Below are 20,531 nucleotides of genomic sequence, written 5' to 3'. Positions count from 1 at the left end.
CACTTCTGTTGCAACTTGCAAGTGGCCCAACATTCAAAATCCAATCATTCCAACGAGACTGAGCTGAATTGCTAGTTTGGTTTGTCTTCATGGAGAGACTCTTTTATACTTGTGTAACGCTTTCTTTTCCCATCATCATAATAATTAAAAGCTACTTTGACTTAATCTGTAGACAGCATAAATATAAGAATTTTCACATTCAAATATGTTTCTATCATATCAACAAAAGTGTTTAATTCATAATAATTTGTCAAACAACAGAAAAGAAAAACCTCAACAACATGTATGTGGTGTGATAACTATTTTCAAAGACATGAAAGCAAATATATTATCTATTATAGTATAGTATCATAAACCATGTTTATAACACGAGACCAAAAAAACAAAAACAAAAAGCATGGTAAAGCTGCTAAAAAGGAACTTATGTAGAAAATTAACTTTCAGCATAGCCGGCCTTTGTATATCTATTATTTAATTTATGTTCCTTTTACTAGATCATATATATTACCAGCTAGTAAAGTTTTGTATAAATTTGATTTTGTATTCATATCTCAGTTCAAAACATTTTAGAATAATGTCGTATATATTAAGTCGTATATAAATTTGATTTTGTATTCATATCTCAGTTGAAAATATTTACGGGCAATAAACTATGTGAAAATTCAGAAGGGAGCCTGAGTTCAGCATTGACAAATTCCACCGTGATAAGACCATAGAAGGTCTTCTATACACAAAAAAAAATTGTTTGATACAAACACCATTAATAGTCATGTGTTGAGTAATAAATCAAGGCATAATCAGTTGTCAATTGTTAAAAAAAATTGAGAGTGTAAAGTGTGATCTTTAACCCTTCATTGTTCTCTCTCTCATATTGATTTTTTGTCCCACTTATCACGTACACTATTCTGTGCCTTTTATTCTTAGTAAGATTGGATGAGTTTATTGACAACAAACAATTCAAGTGTAAAATATGGTGTGCCTTATTAGCTTGGTTTGACACTATTGGTTGACATAATCACATTGGAGAATTATACATATCCCATGCTAAGATACAAGTAATTGTCCTATAGCCAATAATTTATCTGCATCTATCTCATCCCATCCATCAACCTTATTGATTTGAAAAGCCAGCCAAAGGCCACTTGACATCTGATCTACTATTAAAATCGCAAATCAACACACTGCTTTTGGGAAATAATAAACAACACATAGTAACACATGCACTGATGCAATTTTAAATTTTTAATTAATCCACTTTGAAAAATAAGCACTGAATGAAAACGGTAGTTTATTGATAACCATAGTCTGTAATACCGTAGTTAGTGTTTTAATTATTTTTTATGGAATAGCTGATTAGTGATAAACATAGTTAACAACAAAGAAAGACCAAAAGGAAACAAAGAAGACCAAAGTCCAAAACCATAGTTTGTTGATAACCAGAGTGTAAAAACCGTAGTCATTAGTTAATAATTTTTTAATGCAATTGCTGGTAGCCATGGTTGAAACTAATCATCAAAAGGAAGCAATGAAGAAAGAAAGAGAAGCACAGCGTTGACTTTTAATTTGTTGCAAACCTCTCTGTCTAAGGGAAAAAGAAATGGCTGCTGCTGTTGCTGTTGTTGTGGGAGAAGCGTTGCTCTCAGCTGCCGTGGAAGCATTGGTTGGGAAGATCTCCACTGAGATATCGGAGTTCTATCGGAGCAAGAATCTCGATGAATCGCTGCTGGAGAAGCTGAAATTGACGCTGCTAAGCCTTCATGCTTTTCTGAATGATGCTGAGGAGAAGCAGATCAGCAACGCTGCTGTGAAGGCATGGATGGATGAACTCACTCAAGCTCTCTTTGATGCCGATGACTTGATCGATGATATCGCCACCGACGCTCTCCGTCGCAAAGTCGAGGCCAACTATCGTCACCGTCAAACTGTCACGGCTAAGGTAACATACATTAGCTATGAATATGGGACAAAATAATACTTCAAAAGTTTTTTCTTGAATTAGGTATGAATTTATATGGTGAGGTATGACTTCTCTGCCAATTTTGAACCAAGTAGCTTCAAGTATGAGTAGAAAAAGCTAAGAATGAGTCTCTGTTATTTAAAATTGTTGATAAAATTATTGTATTTCGTATGTACGAATTCAATATTTATATTTGTGCAACTTATATCAGGTGCGGAAGGTGCTTTCCTCTCCTTTCAAGCGGCCTTACCAAGAGATCAATTCTCAGATGCAGAAATCATTCGAAAGATTGGAGCATTTTGCTCAAAGAGCACACAACCTTCCATTGGAAAAGGGTGTTTCCCGTAGTGTTTGGCGTGCAACACCTACAAATTCTGCTGTGGATGATTCTGCTATTTGTGGGAGGGATGATGAAAAACAGAACCTTAGAGAGTATTTACTGTCAGAAGATGCTGTTGCTGATGGTGGCAGTAAAATAGGAGTTCTTGCCATTGTTGGCATGGGAGGGCTCGGGAAAACGACCCTCGCTAAACTCTTATACAATGATGCTCAAGTTAGAGAAAAGTTCCATGTGAAAGCATGGGTATCTACCTCGAAAGATTTTGATGTTGTCAAGCTGACAAAATCTCTTCTTGAATCAGTCACGTCTGCAGCAACAAATTTGGATAACTTCGATACGTTGCGAGCTGAATTGCAAAAGAACTTATCTGGTAAAAGATTCTTGCTTGTATTGGATGATATATGGAATGTAAAGTATGTTGATTGGACCAATCTGATGCACATTTTTAATGTTGGGCAATTGGGAAGCAAAATCATTGTTACAACTCGACATGAAAGAGTTGTGAGTGTTGTAAATGCTACACAAACCTGCCCTCTAAAACCACTGGTGAATGAAGATTGTTGGACTTTAATTTCAAAACATGCATTTGCAACAGATAAATGCACTGAGCAGTCCAACCTAGAAGAAACTGGAAGAAAAATTGCCGAAAGGTGTGGTGGCTTGCCATTAGCTGCAGTTGCATTGGGTGGTGTTCTTCGCACAAAGTTATCAAATGATTACTGGAATAAAGTGTTAACTAGCAACCTTTGGAATCTGACAAAAGAGGATGTGCAACCAGCTCTTCTATTGAGCTATCATTTCCTTCCAGCTTCTTTGAAACAATGCTTTGCTTATTGTGCAATTTTCCCAAAGAACTCGAAGCTGCAAAAAGAGAAGGTAGTTCAGCTATGGATGGCACAGGGATTTGTTTCTGTGTCCCAAAATGAGAAAAGCATTGAAGAAGTAGGCGGCGAATACTTTGATGAACTTGTGGCAAGGTCATTGATACGACGTTCTGCGGATGGGGAACACTTTGAAATGCATGACCTCATCAACGATTTGGCAACAATGGTTTCTTCCACATATTGTAAGAGGCATGACAATGAAAAGCAACTTGGAAATCTAACTGAAATTCGTCATTTATCTTATGATAAAAGTATGTTTAACCATTTTGGCGAACTTGATTCCCTTCATGGATTGAAAGGCTTACGTACACTCATAGCATTACCATTTGATGATCCGTACTGGAGGCATTACCTATCGAATGGGGTATTGCATGAGTTGTTGGTAGCATTGAAACAGTTGAGGGTGTTATCCCTGTCACAGTGCTACAGGACTATCAATGTTTTGCCGAATTCTATTGGCGATTTAAAGCATTTGCGACATCTAGATCTATCTTCCACTGGAGTTAAAACGTTACCTCCTGCAATATGCAAGCTCTACAATCTACAGACCTTGTTGTTATCTGATTGTAGGGACCTAACTGAGTTGCCTGAGGAGATGGGAAAATTGGTGAATCTACACCGCCTTGATATTGATGGTACTAATTTGCAGGAGATGCCCGTAGAAATAGCCAAACTAGAAAATCTGCAAACTCTGACTCGTTTTATTGTCAGCGAACAACAAAACGGGATGAAGCTTGCAGAAATGAGAAAATTTCCCCATTTAAAAGGTAAACTCTGCATCTCAAAACTAGAAAATGTTATTGATCCGTCTGATGCTTGTCAAGCCAATTTGAAGGAGAAAAACCAAATTGAGGAGTTATCATTGGAATGGAGTCATTCCAGTTTGGAAGACTCCCATCAAGTTGTACTTGAACATCTGCAACCCTCAACTAATTTGAAGAAATTGACCGTTAAATGCTATGGTGGAACTTGCTTCCCTAATTGGTTGGGTGATTCCTCGTTTGGCAACACAGTGAGTTTGAGGATTGAAGATTGTCATCATTGTTGTTCATTGCCACCTCTTGGACGACTACATAGTCTAAAAGAACTCTTCATTTCGAGTATGAAATCAGTGAAGAGTATTGGGTCTGAATTTTACGGAGGTAATTCCCCTTCATTCCAGCCATTTCCGTCCTTGGAGACTTTGAGTTTTGAGTCGATGGCAGAGTGGGAGGAATGGAACATGATAGATGGTATAACTAGTGAGTTTCCCTGTCTATCAAAGCTATCTTTGAGAAGATGTCCGAAACTGAAAGGAAAATTACCCAGCAATCTTCCTTGCTTAATTGAACTTGATGTAGAGGATTGTTGTGTACTTGAATCAGAGTCTTCAGGAGAAGTGGATAACAGAAACATAATGAGACCAATGAATGTATTCAATTTTAACTCTCTTCAACAATTATCTCTCTATAAAATTCCTTCTCTGACGTCCTTCCCGAGCAATGGTCTGCCCAAAGCGTTAAAGACACTTTCTATCCTATTTTGTGAGAACCTTGAATTCCCAAGTCATGAGTTCCTTCATAGTTGCAAGGCACTTGAGGAATTGGTGATATCGAGTAGCTGTTGCTCGCTGACGTCATTTCCCTTAGGTTCTCTCCCTGTGCTCAAGCATCTTGATCTTTGGGATTGTAAAAATTTGAAATCAATTTCAGTTTCGGAAGAAGCAGCAAGCCAGTCTCGCATGTTTCTTGAACATCTCGAAGTATACAAATGTCCTGAACTGGAGTCGATTTGCCTACCCGATTTGTGCACTCCTAACCTGAGTTCTTTTACGGTAATGAGATGCGACAAGATGAATTCATTACCAGAACCAATTAATAATCTCAGTGGCCTCCAAACATTATGGATTAGTGATGTTCCGAATTTGGAATCCATTGCAGAAGAGGTTTTGCCTATCAATTTAAGGACACTTGGTCTCGGCAATAAAGAAGGGGTTTACAGCAATACAGCTATCACCAATTGGGGCTTGGACCGACTCGCTTCTCTTTCAGAATTGCATATTCAAGGTGAGTATCTGGTTAAGAAGCTGATGGAAATACAAGTGCCTCTGTTGCCCAATTCTCTCGAGACCCTATACATACATGGTGCAGGTGAAATACAACATTTAGATGGCAAGTGGCTTCAGCATCTCACCTCTCTCAAAACTCTTAAGTTGTATGAATGTGACAAGCTCAAGTCATTGCCAAAAGAAGGGCTGCCTTCCTCAATTTCACATCTAAATATGAGTGGATGCCCAATGTTGAGAGCAAGTTATGAGAGAAAGAAAGGGAAAGAGTGGTCCAAGATTGCTCACATCCCACTCATAATCTCTTGTTGGGAACATTCAACTTAGCCTTGCTCCTTGCAAATCCACGCCTTATTTTTATTTTTTCAATTGTATTCCTGTTACTTGATTTTTATTTTGTTGAGTTTGTATAAATGTGATTTCATATGCATAAACTAGTTCATACATTTTAGAGCAAAGTAGTTTGATCTGATTTCAATTTTAAATTTGATGAGGATGAGAAAGGTTTTAGTTTCATCTGATTCCTGCTGCACACTTCTGTTGCAACTTGCAAGTGGCCCAACATTCATAATCCATGGAATGACATTGCTACTCTACAAAACTCAGCTGAACTGCTAGTTTGGTTTGTTTTCATGGAGAAACTCTTCTATACTTGTGTAACGCTTTCTTTTCCGTCATAATTATTAAAACCTATTTTAACTTAATTTGTATACACCATAAGTATAAGAATTTTCATATTCAAATGTTTTGATCATATCAACGACAAAAGTGTTTAATTCAACTTTTCACTCTATCTGATTGAATAACAATATTTTTAAATTCCTTTAACTAAATTGGCTAAATCTTAATAATACTCAAATGAAAACTTTTCTAAATGAATCTTTCTAATGCATTTGGTGTTTATCTAAAACTATTTGGCAACTGAAAATAAATAAAATTCTTTGGAGACAGCCGAAGAAATCAAATGGCTACTTTTGTGAACTTGGCAACAAAAAGTCCACTAGTTTGAGATTTTTAAGAGATCAAATCGCCATGTTTTTGGTATCCTTCCGGCATTTACATTTTTTTTAAAGAAATGTTCCACAACATCCTCATTCTGAGCCAATGTTAGACTAATAAACAAAGAAGGTACTTGTGAGAATGAATCGCATGATAGTGTGTGTTTGTGTGCATGTGTTTCAATTCATTTGAAACAACAAAGAACATGAAAATTACAAGGACAAACCACTTAACCATATGAATGAGAAGTTGAAAGCATAATATATACTACTGGAAACACAGGAGAAATTCAACTGAACAGCTTCAATTTAAATTAAAGTCTTCCCAGTTCCCTCCTAGTCCTTCCTTGTTATCTCTATTACATTCTTTATATAATCTGGAAATGTTAAAAGAGTTAGCTTGTAAGCTTAAGCTCAATGCTTGATCATTAAAGCTCAGATATTCAAAAATTTACAGGCAATAAACTTTGTGAAAATTCAAAGGGAGCCTCAGGTCAGCAATCATAACTAGAAATCAAAGTTAAAAATTCCAGTTAACTTTTTATGGATGAAGGGAACAATGATGAGCCATTTGTCTGCAGAAAATGTACTTTTTTTTAGTGTCTAACAAACTAAAAGAAATGAAAAGCAAAACAGAGAGCAAATGAAAAAAATTAGGAAGACAGAGATGAGGCAAAATTATTTCTGATGTCCATATAATATTTTGTTATTTAATTTTTTTTATCATAAACTTAATTAACTACAATTGACTAAATTGGAATACAGCTTTTAAGGAAATTAGAATCTCTCAATAAAACTTCTAATTGGTTGATACAACAATTTGAATATATTCTGGAGATGTGTATTATTTTAAGGGATAAATTAATATTCTAAAATTTTAATTATCAAGTCTTAAAATATGTATAATTGGAGAGCAAGTTGGCAATAATGCAGAAGCATTGCATTATAAAGACAGCACTATACCAAAAGTCCAAAACCATAGTCTGTTGATAACCAGAGTGTAAAAACCGTAGTTATAGTTAATAATTTTTTAATGCAATTGCTGATAGCCATAGCTGAAAATAATCATCAAACGGAAGCAATGAAGAAAGAAAGAGAAGGACAGCGTTGACTTTTATATGCACAAGAGAGCACTAATTCACCCTCCAACAGACTAACCAATCATCTAACAAATAAAGCTTCACTAACATAACTGGCTCTAATATTGTCTTACTGCCTAATAAGAAATACTGTCACCGCTAAGGTACTATACTTTGATGGACAAAATCTTACATACATTAGGTGAGAAACTATTCAGTTAAAAACAACTTCATGTAAATAATTTAAAAAAAAAAAAACATAAAACATAATTCTCTTTATTCTTAGCAAACAGCACAATGGACTGAAGCTTGCAGCAATGAGAAAATTTCCCTATTTACAAGGGAAACTCTGCATCTCAAGATTGGAAAAATGTTATTGATCCCTTTGATGCATGTCAAGCCAATTTGAAGCAGAAAGAGCGAATTGAAGAGTTATCATTGGAATGGAGAAGACTCCCAACAAGTCATACTTGAACATCTTACTACTGGAATCACATTTTTCAAGTGAAGTGAATGGCAGAAACATGATGACATCATTGAATTTATTCTTCATTTTAACTATCTTCAACAACTATATATAACTGGAATTCCTTCTTTAACGTCCTTCCCAAGCAATGGTCTGCCCAAAGCGTTAAAGACACTTTATCTCAGACAGTGTGAGAACCTTGAATTCCCAACTCATGAGTTCCTTCAGAGTTGCAATGCACTTGAGGAATTGGTGATATCGAGTAGCTGTCTTTCCCTGACATCATTTACCTTAAGATTTTGAAACAAAGTTGTCAATGAAATAGACGCAAAGAGTGGCTTAAGATTTCCCACATCTCAAGAATAATTTATGCAGAAAATTAACTTCCTGGTTTCAACATACCCTTCCCCTTGCATATCCATGCCTTCAAGATTTTTGTTCTTTTTATTATGTTCTAGTTACTAGATTCTATATATTACCAACTATTAAGTCCTGGAGAAATTTGATTTTATATATTCATAACTTAGTTGAAAACATTGTAGAGTAAAGTAGTTTGATGTGATTTCAATTTAATGAATAAAAACTATTACTTGTATACAAATTACAGGAGACATATTTTAATTTGACGACAATTAGATTGGTTTGATGTTCAACTCTAACATTCCTCATATCCCATTCATATTCTCTGATTGGTCTATGAGGCCTATGTCTGAGAAGGAAATTTACCCAGCAATCTTTTTTTATTAGACTTGTGGTAATTGATTGTTCACTACTGGGATCACAAATTTCAGGTGAAGTGGATGGCAGAAACACCATGAGATCACAAATTTCCTTCTCTAACTTCCTTCCCCAACAATGGTCTTTCCAAAATGCTAGATACACTTCAGCAGTATAAAAATTTTCACATTCAACTAAAATCCCAAAATTATTCACTACAATAGCAATTTTAAAAACAAAACCATATGATTGGGTTGACAATACTGTATCGGATCATAAACCAATTTTATAGCTGTAGACCAAAATCAAGGCATAATCTGTTGTCAATGTTGTATAGCAGAGAAGACACAATTATGGATGAAGGGAAAAATGATGAGTCATTTGCATGCAGAGTGAAAATAAGCACCATGTGAAGTGAAAATAATCATATGGTTGATGATTCCATTGGGACATAATTTTTGTGCAGCAAAAATACATTTTAGCAGAGAATCCTACCATCAGGTATAAGGTCTTTTGTGACTAAATGAAGATTTTCTTTTTCTCAAGGAATTCGCAGGTTGCCCACTTTAACAAAGAATGTTATGCTCCGAACTTTTCTTCTTACTCTTATTCTACGCCAATAATCTTACAAAATGCTTTGCCAAAGAAATGATCTCCGAACTTTTTTCTTTCTTCTTCTTATTATATACGCCAAGTCGCCAACAATTTAACAAGTTAATTTCAGCTGTCATGAAAAAGGAAAAAGACAACAACCACATTAGGAAAAGAAGTAAAGAACAGTACAATACTGGCAAAAAAATCGTATACACTAAAAATTAGTCCCTAAATATTTATATGAATGCATGTTAAAATATAAAATATATATTTTGAACGTGAAGTTGAGTGCACCTGAATTTTCACCTTAATTTAAGGTGTATGAAGATAAAAGAAAGAATATAAGAACTTCTTCAAAAAAAAAATGTTACTTCAAGAATAAAACCAGTGGAAAAGTTAGTTATTGGTTGGGGATTCCATGCTTACTTTTAACGGAAGAAAGCTTCTAATCTAACGATAAAAAAAATCACATTCTCTTTGCTTCGTTCCCACATTGCATTTGTTTCCAAATACTGTGAGTTGAATCGGAATTCGAAGCTAAGGAGAAAAACATGGCTGCTGCTGCTGTGGGAGAAGCGTTGCTCTCGGCTGCTGTGGAAGCAATGATTGGGAAGATCACAACTGAGATTTCGGAGTTCTATGGGAGCAAGAATCTGGATGAGTCACAGCTGGATAAGCTGGAATCGACGATGCGAATTCTTCAAGCTTTTCTGAGTGATGCTGAGGAAAAGCAGATCAAGAACGCTGCTGTGAAGGCATGGCTTGATGACCTCACTCAAGCTCTCTTTGATGCTGACGACTTGCTCGACGACGTTGCCACCGAGGCTCTCCGTCGCAAAGTGGAAGCCCGCTATGTTCCCCGCCGTTCCCTTGCCGTGAAGGTGCGCGCGCAAATAACTCATTTTTACCGTATATCTTACACCAGAAAGTTTAGATACAAGTATTTTTATTAAAATCTAATCGCACTTAATTAAAAAATAAATAAATAATCTTACATCATTATATATAATCTCATACCATTAAAAATATTAATAATAATTAATTGATATCTATAAATTACAAAATTTACTGTTTCTAGCACTCTTCTTTGTATTCTCGTTGCTTAATTGCAGTCAATTCATTTGATGATGATTTTTGTGTACCATAAATTAATTATATTATATTATGTGTACATAAAAAGTTAATTATTAAATTAATTATTTATATAAAAAATATATATATATTAAAATATAAATTAAAATAAATTAAATAATATTTGTATTTATATATAAATATTATAATAAATTTATTGATTGATTTTTTTTTATGTTACATGTAGTATTTTATTATAAGATTAAGGATTTTGCAAGAATACATATAAAACACATAATATTTTTAAATTTATTATTTTTTATACAGTAAATATGAATAAAAAAATTAAAACTATGATAACATTTTAGTAAAAAATTATTTTATATATATCAAAAATAAGTTATTATATATTTACATATAAAATATTTTGTTTAACTATTTTTAATATATATATTTTATATTTTAATATATATATTTTTATGAATAATTTATTTAGTAGTTAATTTTTTGTATAGATATAATATAATCATGTTATAGCAGATTACTCTAATCAAAATATTATATTAATAGTTCCATTTGATACCATCATAATGTGATTTATATCATTTAATTTACTAAGAAAAGATATGCAAAAATTAGATCTAAGTATATACAATTTAAAAATAAATTAAATAATAATTATATTTATATATAAATATATAATAATTAATTTATTCACTAATTTTTTAAGCTGCATGTAGTATTTTTTAAGAATTTTGCAAGAATATATATAAAACACAATATTTTTAAACTTATGATTTTTTTATACATTAAATATCAATGAAAAATTAAAATTGTGATAGCATTTTAGTCAAAAATATTATATGCATGTTAAAAATCAACTATTATATATTTATATTTATATATAAATATATTTTAATTTATTTATAATTTATATTTTAATATATATTTTTATAAATAATTTATTTAATAATTAATTTTTTGTGTAGACGTAATATAATCACGTTATAGCAATCACTCTAATCGAAATATTGTATTAGGAGTTCTATTTGATATCATCATAATGTGATTTATACCACTTAATTTGCTAAGAAAAGATTTGCAAGGATTAAATCCAAATATATTCTTTGAAAATTAAAGGAAAAAAAACATAGAGATTATAAAAGTAAATATGAATTTATTGCTGTTACACTCGTTTTAATTGTTAAATAATATAATATTAATTCTAAAAGAGTGTTTTAATCTTTTTATAATTAATACTAAGAATTTTTTTATCTTTTTAAAATAAAAGAGGTTATTTTAGTATTTTTACAATCAAATTTTAATTTTTAATACAATTAAAGAATATTATCTTAAAAGAAAAATTTTAGTCTTTTTAAATTAACAAAAAAAATATATTAGTCTTTTCAAAATCAAAATAAAATTTATTTATAATAAAAGTAAACAAAATTAATTCTAAAAAGTTATTTTAGTTTTTAAGTTAATCCTTAAAAAGGTATTTCAGTCTTTTTAAACTTAATGTTTAAAGGAGGTATTTTAGTCTTATAATTAACTAAAAGGTATATTAGTTATTTTAAAATTAAATTTATAATTTACAATCTAATTAAATAATATTATCTTAAAAGAAAAATTAATTGAGGGTATTTTTGTACTTTTATAAAATGAATTAAATTTTTTTGTCAAAATTAGTTTTCTTTTTATGAAATTGGTCAAAAAGACATTTTATTCATTTCATAATTAATAATAATGGCTTTTTAGTATATTACATAAAATTTATTTTAAAAAATAAATAAAAAAATAAATACTGACATAAATAATATGATCCAAGTGTAATTTGTTCGTTCATTCATATTTTTATTGTACCGATTCATATAAATTAGTCATCATACCAAGATATCAGTTTTTATAATTTTATTAGATAAACTATCATGTAATGTGTTTTTAAAAAATAGTCACTCGTATATAACATATGTTAAAATTAAAAAAAAAAAACTTATTGAAAATAAATTAAAAAAATAAATAATGAATGATTTAGTATCTATATTTTTTTGTGTACCGTAACATTTTTGCAAAACACATTATTGTTGTATCTTATTCAATATCCATATTCTTGTAATTTAGGTGAGGAAGGTCCTTTGCTATCCATTCAAGCGGCCTTATGGAGAGATCAATTCTCAGATGCAGAAATTGATTGAAAGATTAAATGACTTTGCAGAAAGAGCTCACATCCTTCTACTACAGAAAGGTGTCTCTGGTAGTGATTGGCGCACAACACCTACAAACTCTGCGGTGGATGATTCTGCTATTTGTGGGAGAGATGATGAAAAGCATAATCTTAAAGAGTATTTGCTGTCAGAAGATGCTGTTGCTGATGGTGGCGGTAAAATAGGAGTGCTTGCCATTGTTGGCATGGGAGGCCTCGGAAAAACAACTCTTGCTAAACTCCTATACAATGATCCTCAAGTTAAAGCAAAGTTTGATGTGAAAGCATGGGCATCTGTCTCCAAAGATTTTGATGTTGTCAAGTTGGCAAAATCTCTTCTTGAATCTATCACATCTGCAGCAACAAATTTGGATAACTTCGATGCCTTGCGAGCAGAATTGCAAAAGAACTTGTCGGGTAAAAGATTTCTGCTTGTCTTGGATGATATATGGAATGCAGAGTATGTTGCTTGGACCAATTTGATGCCCATTTTTAATGTTGGACAAATGGGAAGCAAAATCATTGTTACAACACGACATCAAGATGTTGTGGATAATGTAAAAGCTATGCGCACCTGCCGTCTGGAACCATTGGCCAATGAAGATTGTTGGACTTTACTTTCCAAACATGCATTTGGAGCACACAAATGCAATGAACTGTCATCCAACTTTGAAGAAATTGGTAGAAAAATTGCCGAAAAGTGTGGTGGCTTGCCATTAGCTGCGGTTGCATTGGGGGGTCTTCTTGGCAGAAAGGTATCAAGCGAGCACTGGACTAAAGTCTTAAACAGCAACATTTGGAATCTTACAGTGAAAGACGTGCAGCCAGCTCTTCTTTTGAGCTATCATTTCCTTCCAGCTTCTTTGAAACAATGCTTTGCTTATTGTGCAATTTTCTCAAAAAACTCGAAGCTGCAAAAAGAGGCGTTAGTTCAGCTATGGATGGCGCAAGGCTTTGTTTGTGTGTCCCAAAATGAGAAGAGCATTGAAGAAGTAGGCGGTGAATACTTTGATGAACTAGTAGCAAGGTCGTTGATACGACGATCTGTTGATGGGCAACACTTTGAAATGCATGACCTCATCAACGATTTGGCAACCATGGTTTCTTCTCCATATTGTAAGAGGTGCGAGGATCAAAAGGCCGTTGAAAATCAAAACAAAATTCGTCATTTATCTTATGATAAAAATATGTTTAACCATTTTGGCGAACTTGATTCCTTTCATGGATTGAAAGGTCTTCGTACACTCCTAGCATTACCATTACCATTTGATAACCGGTATGGGGGCCATTTCCTAGTGAATGGGGTATTGCATGAGTTGTTGGTAGCATTGAAACAGTTGCGGGTGTTATCCCTGTCAAGCTACTGGAATATCACTGTTTTGCCGAATTCTATTGGCGATTTAAAGCACTTGCGACATCTAGATCTATCTTTCACTGGAATTAAAATGTTACCTCCTGCAATATGCAAGCTCTACAATCTACAGACCTTGTTGTTATCTTATTGTGATGCTCTTACTGAGTTGCCTGAGGAGATGGGAAAATTGGTGAATCTACGCCGCCTTGCTATTGATAATTGTATGAATCTTAAAGAGTTGCCCAAGGGGATGGGAAAATTGGTGAATCTACGCCGCCTTGATATTGATGGTACTAATTTGCAGGAGATGCCCTTAGAAATAGCCAAACTAGAAAATCTGCAAAGTCTGAGTCGTTTTATTGTCAGCAAACAACAAAACGGACTGAAGCTTGCAGAATTGAGAAAATTTCCCCTTTTACAAGGAGAACTCTGCATCTCAAAACTAGAAAATGTTATTGATCCGTCTGATGCTTGTCAAGCTAATTTGAAGGAGAAAAAGCAAATTAAAGAGTTATTGTTGAAATGGAGTCATTCCACTTTGGAAGAGTCCCATCAAGTTGTACTTGAACATCTGCAACCCTCAACTAATTTGAAGAAATTGACTGTTAAATGCTATGGTGGAACTAGTTTCCCAAATTGGTTGGGTGATTCCTCGTTTGGCAACATAGTGAGTTTGTGGATTGAAGATTGCCGTCATTGTTCTTCATTGCCACCTCTGGGACGACTACAGAGTCTAAAAGAACTCTTCATTTCGGGTATGAAATCAGTGAAGAGTATTGGGTCTGAATTTTACGGAGGTAATTCCCCTTCATTCCAACCCTTTCCCTCCTTGGAGACTTTGAGCTTTGAGTCGATGGCAGAGTGGGAGGAATGGAACATGATAGATGGTATAACTACTGAGTTTCCCCGTCTATCACACCTATCTCTGAGAAGCTGTCCGAAACTGAAAGGAAATTTACCCAGCAATCTTCCGTGCTTGGTTAGACTTGATGTAGAGGATTGTTGTGTACTTGAATCAGAGTTTTCAGGAGAAGTGGATAACAGAAACATAATGAGACCATTGAATCTATTCAATTTTAACTCTCTTCAACAATTATCTCTAGTTCGAATTCGTTCTCTGACGTCCTTCCCGAGCAATGGTCTGCCCAAAGCGTTAAAGACACTTTCTATCGAATATTGTAAGAAGCTTGAATTCCCAAGTCATGAGTTCCTTCAGAGTTGCAAGGCACTTGAGGGTCTGAGGATAATGAGTAGCTGTTGCTCGCTGACGTCATTTCCCTTAGGTTCTCTCCCTGTGCTCAAGCGTCTTATACTTTGGAAATGTAAACATTTGAAATCAATTTCAATTTCGGAAGAAGCAGCAGCAAGCCAGTCTCTCATGTTTCTTGAAGATCTCCAAGTATATGGGTGTCCTGAACTGGAGTCGATTTCCCTACTCGATTCGTCCACTCCTAACCTGAGTTATTTTATGGTAACGAGTTGCGAGAAGATTAATTCATTACCAGAACCAATTAATAATCTCAGTGGCCTCCAAACATTATATATTTGTGATGTTCCGAATTTGGAATCCATTGCAGAAGAGGGTTTGCCTATCAATTTAAGGAAACTAACTGTCGGCAATGAAGAAGGGGTTTACAGCAATACAGCTATCACCAAGTGGGGCTTGGACCGACTCACTTCTCTTTCATATTTGAGTATTAAAGGTGATTATCTGGTTAAGAAGCTGATGGAAATACAAGTGCCTCTGTTGCCCAATTCTCTTCGGATGCTGGAAATAGAAGGAGCACGTGAAATACAACATTTGGATGGGAAGTGGCTTCAGCATCTCACCTCTCTCAAAACTCTCTCGTTGTATGAATGTGACAAGCTCAAGTCACTGCCAAAAGAAAGGCTGCCCTCCTCAATTTCACGTCTAGAAATTCGGGGATGCCCAATGTTAAAAGCAAGTTGTGAGAGAAAGAAAGGGAAAGAGTGGCCCAAGATTGCTCACATCCCACTCATAATCTTTGATTGGTAACTTTCTACATAGCCTGCCCCTTGCAAATCCATGCCTCAACATATTCTTTTTATTTTTATTCTTTCAATTGTATTCCTGTTACTAGATTTTCATTTTGTTGCGTTTGCATAAATGTGATTTAACATGCATAAACTAGTTGATACATTTTAGAGCAAAGTAGTTTGATCGAATCTCAATTTTAAATTTGATGAGGATGACAAAGGTTTTCACTTTGATTTGATTCCTGCTGTACACTTCTGTTGCAACTTGCAAGTGGCCAACGAGTTTGGAATGACATTGCCACTCTGCGAGATTGTACTGAATTGCTAGTTTGGTTTGTCTTCATGGAGAGACTCTTCTATACTTTGTGTAACGTTTTCTTTTTCCAAGCATAATAATTGAAAGCTATTTTGACTTAATCTGTAGACACCATAAGCATAAGAATTTTCAAATTCAAATATGTTTTTATCATATCAACAACAAAAATGTTTAATTCTTTTCACACAAAAAAAGTGTTTAATTCAGCTTTTCACTCTATTAATAATTTTAAAAGCACAAACATCCGATTGAATAACAATATTTTTAAATTCCTTTAACTAAATCGACTAGATCTTGATAATACTCAAACGAAAACTTTTGTGAATGAATTTTTCTAATGCATCTGGTACATATCTAAAATTTTTTGGCAACTGAAAATAAATAAAATACTTTGGGGACAGCCGAAGAGATTAAATGGCTACTTTTGTGAACTTGGCAACAAAAAGTCCACTAGTTTGAGATGTTAAGGGGTCAAATCGCCATGTTTTTGGTATCCCACCACTTTTGCAAGGCCAATTTCTGGCACCACCATCTATCTCTGCCAACTCTGCATAATAATGTCAAACATCAGAAAAGAAAAAACCTCAACAATATGTATGTCGTATGATAACTATTTTGAAAGACATGAAAAGAAATAAATATATTATGGATTTGGATCCTCTAAATTTTGAATTTCATTTTAGAGTGTAAAGTGTAATCTCTCACCATTTATTTCATAAGTAGGACCAAGAGAATATATGAGAGAAAAACCATTCAAGGGTGAGAGATCACACTTTACCCTCTAAAGTAAAAATTTAAAATTTAGACGATCCAAATTCATATATTATACATAGCATGAGTGAACAACCACCACCGACTCCAAGCACTGCCCTTTGGGGTTGGTTTAATTGGGACGACAATATAACATAGTATCATAAACCATGTTTATAAGTTATAACACTAGACCAAAAAAACAAAAAGCATGGTAAAGCTGCTAAAAATATCATTTTAGATTATTAGTAATATATGGTTGACGCTTCACACATAGAGGCATGAGAATCCTACCAGCATTTACATTTTCCTTCAAGAAATGTTCCACCACATCTTCATTCTGAGCCAATGTTAAGCTAATAAACAAAGAAGGTATTTGTGAGAATAAATCACATGATAGTGTGTGTTTCTGTGCACGTATTTTTTACTTCATTCGAAATACCAAAGAATTTAAAAATTTAAAGGTACCTGCAAGTGCTGTAAACAAGTGAGCCTCCAACTTTTAGTAGTCTGAAACCATTACGGAGAAGATTCAACTGCAGAAAGGAACGAAAAGTATGTTAGTTTTAAAAGTAATATATGTTAGTCACCATGTGTAAAATCCCATGTTATCTCTATTACATTCTTTATGAAGCCTGGAAATATTAAAAGAGTTAGCTTGTAAGCTTAAGCTCGGTGCTTGATCATTTAGGATCAGATATTCAAGTGAAGGAGCCTCAGTTCAGCAATGATAAGTTCCACCGTGATTAACTTAATAGAGCATAGAGGGTTATCAATCATGATATAATCTGTCATAACTAGTGAGAAAAGATGCATTATGGATCAAGGGAATAAGGATGAATCATTTGCCTGCAGAACATGCAAGTTATCAGTCCTCTCTGCATCTAGTACTCGACGTTGAAAAGTCCCCCAGCCCCAATTTTCAAACTTCTGAATATGTTTAACTGAACCGTCATGAGTACATTCTGCATCCACAAGGACCTACACCAAATCCAACATATTATCATGGTAGAATAAAGCAAATAACTAAGAAACATTAACTCGAATGAATTACCAGTTACCTTGTCATATCCATGACTTCCCATCTCAACATCAGATACAGTCTTATATAGCTCTCCTTTAGCAAGACCAATTACTCCCGAATGGCGACCATAATATATGAGCTCAGGAGGCTGAGACTTTGACAGTGACTGTGGAATACCACTTCTATTTGCTTTTCTCCTCTCTTTCCATGGTCTTCTTGAGGTCCACTCCTTGAACACATCATCTTTCTCTTCCAATCCAGATTCAACTGTTTGATACTAGACAGAATGAAAACATTTCAGGAACGTATGATAATGAGCAAGAATATGATACTAAATTTGTAGCACAGTAGTATTCCAATATTGACTATCTCTATTCCAACTTAATTTTCAATTACATGATTTGCAATCAGAACGAGATCCCACAGGAATAACTGAAAATGTTGTTCCATCAGCAACAAAAAGCCGACATCGATCACCCAATGCATATTTCTGCAGCATTGTTCTACATGCAGCCAAACGATGCCTTGCAACATCTACACCGGTCACAGAGCCCAAGTCCCCAAGCAGGTCAAGTATCATACAAAGTTTAGCCCCTAAAAAAAATCAATTTTGAAGGAGTACCATCATAATCATATCTGGCAAATTACTAAATCACATTTAAAAGTTCCCCCTCATATAATATTTCCTTTTACAATCTTTTTATAGTACTTTTTCTAAGATTTTAACATTATATAAATTAATGAAAGTGAAGACTTAGCACAGTTTAAGAGGAAGAAATTTTTTACCAGGAGCAGCACATAGATCAAGGACATGATCCCCAGGTGATACATTCAAAGCCATAACAGCAGCTCCCGAAGATGCATCAATTCCATATATCTAGAAAAACAAATAATAAAAAATACCAATTCATTCCCTAAAGATAAAAAATAACATTATAGAAAAAAACTCCCAAAATGGCTCAAGCTACAAATAAGGTAATAAACTATACAAAAAGTTAACAACAAAAATTGCAAAAATGGGGTTTTAAATTTTGAATATAAAGACAAAGAGTTTAAACAGTATTAAATAAAATCGTTCTTCACTTACTTTCCCTTCTTGATATGCCCTAGAACCAGCAATTTGAACATGAGGTGGAAGAGAGTAAAACCCTTGCAACCATTGCACTTTCTCAAGTTTGCACTTCACCTCTTTTTCAACCTCTTCAACACAAGCATCAAATCCGGGTTTCAACCTTTCCAACCCAAAAGTTACAATTGTTTTTAATAAAAAGTAGCAAAATTGAAAACAATGTGAAAAAAGGGGGAAATTGGGATTACCGAATGAATCGTGGGGTGGAATCGATTGCAGTGTAAATCGAAGGGTCGAGGCCATTGGCTTCGAGGAATTGAAGGAAAGCTTCTGGCAATGGCAGCGTTGGAGCGTCTTCTTCCATGGAAGCTCGACGAGAGCGAACGCTTGCTAGGTTTTGTCGTCTATGGAGTAAACGACATGTAAAAGTGGCGGGTAAATATTAGTTAGTAGTTCGTATAATAAAATCAAAAGTTAAAATTATTAGTAAAAAAATATTTTAAGTGTAAGAGACAATGTATGTGAAATAATTCTATTATAATTTAGAATGAAATAATATTTTATATTTTTTTTCAAAACGATTTTAGTGAGATTAGTAAAATTTATTTACATATCAAGTTCTAGAAGAGGATAAATATTTTTAAGATAAAATCTATATTTTGCCTTTAAAATTTGTTAAAAATTTTAAAAATATTCATAAGTTTTATTTCGTTTTAATTATATTGCAAAAGTTTTCAATTTCCATAAAATATATTCAAAATTTAGAATTAATTTAGTAATAAATTTATAAAGACAATTTTTAATACAACCATGTTAGACACAAAATTTTATCACTAACTCTTAGTTATTAAATATTATTATTGAATTGATTATATATTTTTTTTAAATTTAACTATTAAAAATATATTTGAAGTAAATTAAAAAAAATTAAGAAATAAAATTTATATATATATTTACCAGTATTTTTATTAATTTCTGTTGAGATAGTAATCGAAGATAAGGGGAAATTTTTGTTTCAACTTTCAAGGATAGAGAGACATTAATATTTCTTCTTTATTACTTTTAATTACACCATAAGTAATTTTAAGAAACAGAGGCATATAATCCCCAAAAGAAAAAGTGATTTTCAATGCACTCATTATTTAATGTGATGTTCATAAAAACAAAAAACATAACAATAAAAAAGTAAATGAAGATTATGTAAAAAGTTTAAAATTATGCATGATAAAGTGATAAGAATAATATAATGGGTAGTACTAGTGAGGTAGACAATGAATAGTTTTCCCATTGTTTAATTTGTTCCATACCTCATCTTCATCCATATTTAATTTTCTATGATGATGAAAGATTATTCTCACAATTCAAAAGTTATATTTTTTGCCCATCCTTGTTGATGTATTCATAGCCATTGAAATAGACTTTTTGTCTCAATTCTTATTTCCACATGGAAATAAGGGCCTCTTTGGAAAATTTTAGAAATAACTTTTTTTTATTTTTGGCTTATGAAAAGTAGTAGTATTAATGTCGGGTGCAATTTTTAAAATTAAATGGTAACTTTCTAAGAAGCTATTTAGGAGCTTATAGAGAAGTTAAAAAAAATGACTTCTCTCATAATACTTCTACTTTTCATCACATTTCTATAAAATAAGCACTTTTAGAGTTAAAAA

At 33.3% G+C, this 20,531-nt stretch overlaps 3 protein-coding genes across 3 annotated transcripts; 2 read left to right on the top strand and 1 right to left on the bottom strand.

The window, feature by feature from the left end:
• The first annotated feature begins 1,389 nt into the window (after positions 1 to 1,389).
• Positions 1,390 to 5,739, top strand: LOC107643766 (putative disease resistance RPP13-like protein 1). The gene is made up of 2 exons (XM_016347501.3): positions 1,390 to 1,936; positions 2,169 to 5,739. Exons 1-2 carry the CDS (start codon positions 1,598 to 1,600, stop codon positions 5,550 to 5,552), a joined length of 3,723 nt encoding a protein of 1,240 aa, XP_016202987.3. The 5' UTR covers positions 1,390 to 1,597; the 3' UTR covers positions 5,553 to 5,739.
• A 3,832-nt stretch (positions 5,740 to 9,571) lies between these two features.
• On the top strand, positions 9,572 to 16,122 carry LOC107643756 (putative disease resistance RPP13-like protein 1). Its single transcript, XM_088500725.1, has 2 exons — positions 9,572 to 9,960; positions 12,272 to 16,122. Exons 1-2 carry the CDS (start codon positions 9,631 to 9,633, stop codon positions 15,722 to 15,724), a joined length of 3,783 nt encoding a protein of 1,260 aa, XP_088356851.1. The 5' UTR covers positions 9,572 to 9,630; the 3' UTR covers positions 15,725 to 16,122.
• Positions 16,123 to 16,216: 94 nt separating this feature from the next.
• LOC107646992 (S-adenosyl-L-methionine-dependent methyltransferases superfamily protein) lies at positions 16,217 to 19,295 on the bottom strand. The gene is made up of 9 exons (XM_016351368.3): positions 19,113 to 19,295; positions 18,883 to 19,027; positions 18,582 to 18,672; positions 18,192 to 18,389; positions 17,833 to 18,062; positions 17,621 to 17,752; positions 17,240 to 17,307; positions 17,066 to 17,127; positions 16,217 to 16,568 (listed from the first exon to the last, which is right to left on the bottom strand). Exons 1-9 carry the CDS (start codon positions 19,226 to 19,228, stop codon positions 16,432 to 16,434), a joined length of 1,179 nt encoding a protein of 392 aa, XP_016206854.1. The 5' UTR covers positions 19,229 to 19,295; the 3' UTR covers positions 16,217 to 16,431.
• Between the last annotated feature and the right edge of the window lie 1,236 nt (positions 19,296 to 20,531).

This window comes from Arachis ipaensis, chromosome B1 (assembly GCF_059453495.1).
Source record: "Arachis ipaensis isolate K30076 ecotype BB chromosome B1, ASM5945349v1, whole genome shotgun sequence".
NCBI lineage: Eukaryota > Viridiplantae > Streptophyta > Magnoliopsida > Fabales > Fabaceae > Arachis > Arachis ipaensis.
The sequence above is the reverse complement of the archived record's forward strand: the minus strand, read 5'-3'. Positions and strand labels throughout refer to the sequence as shown.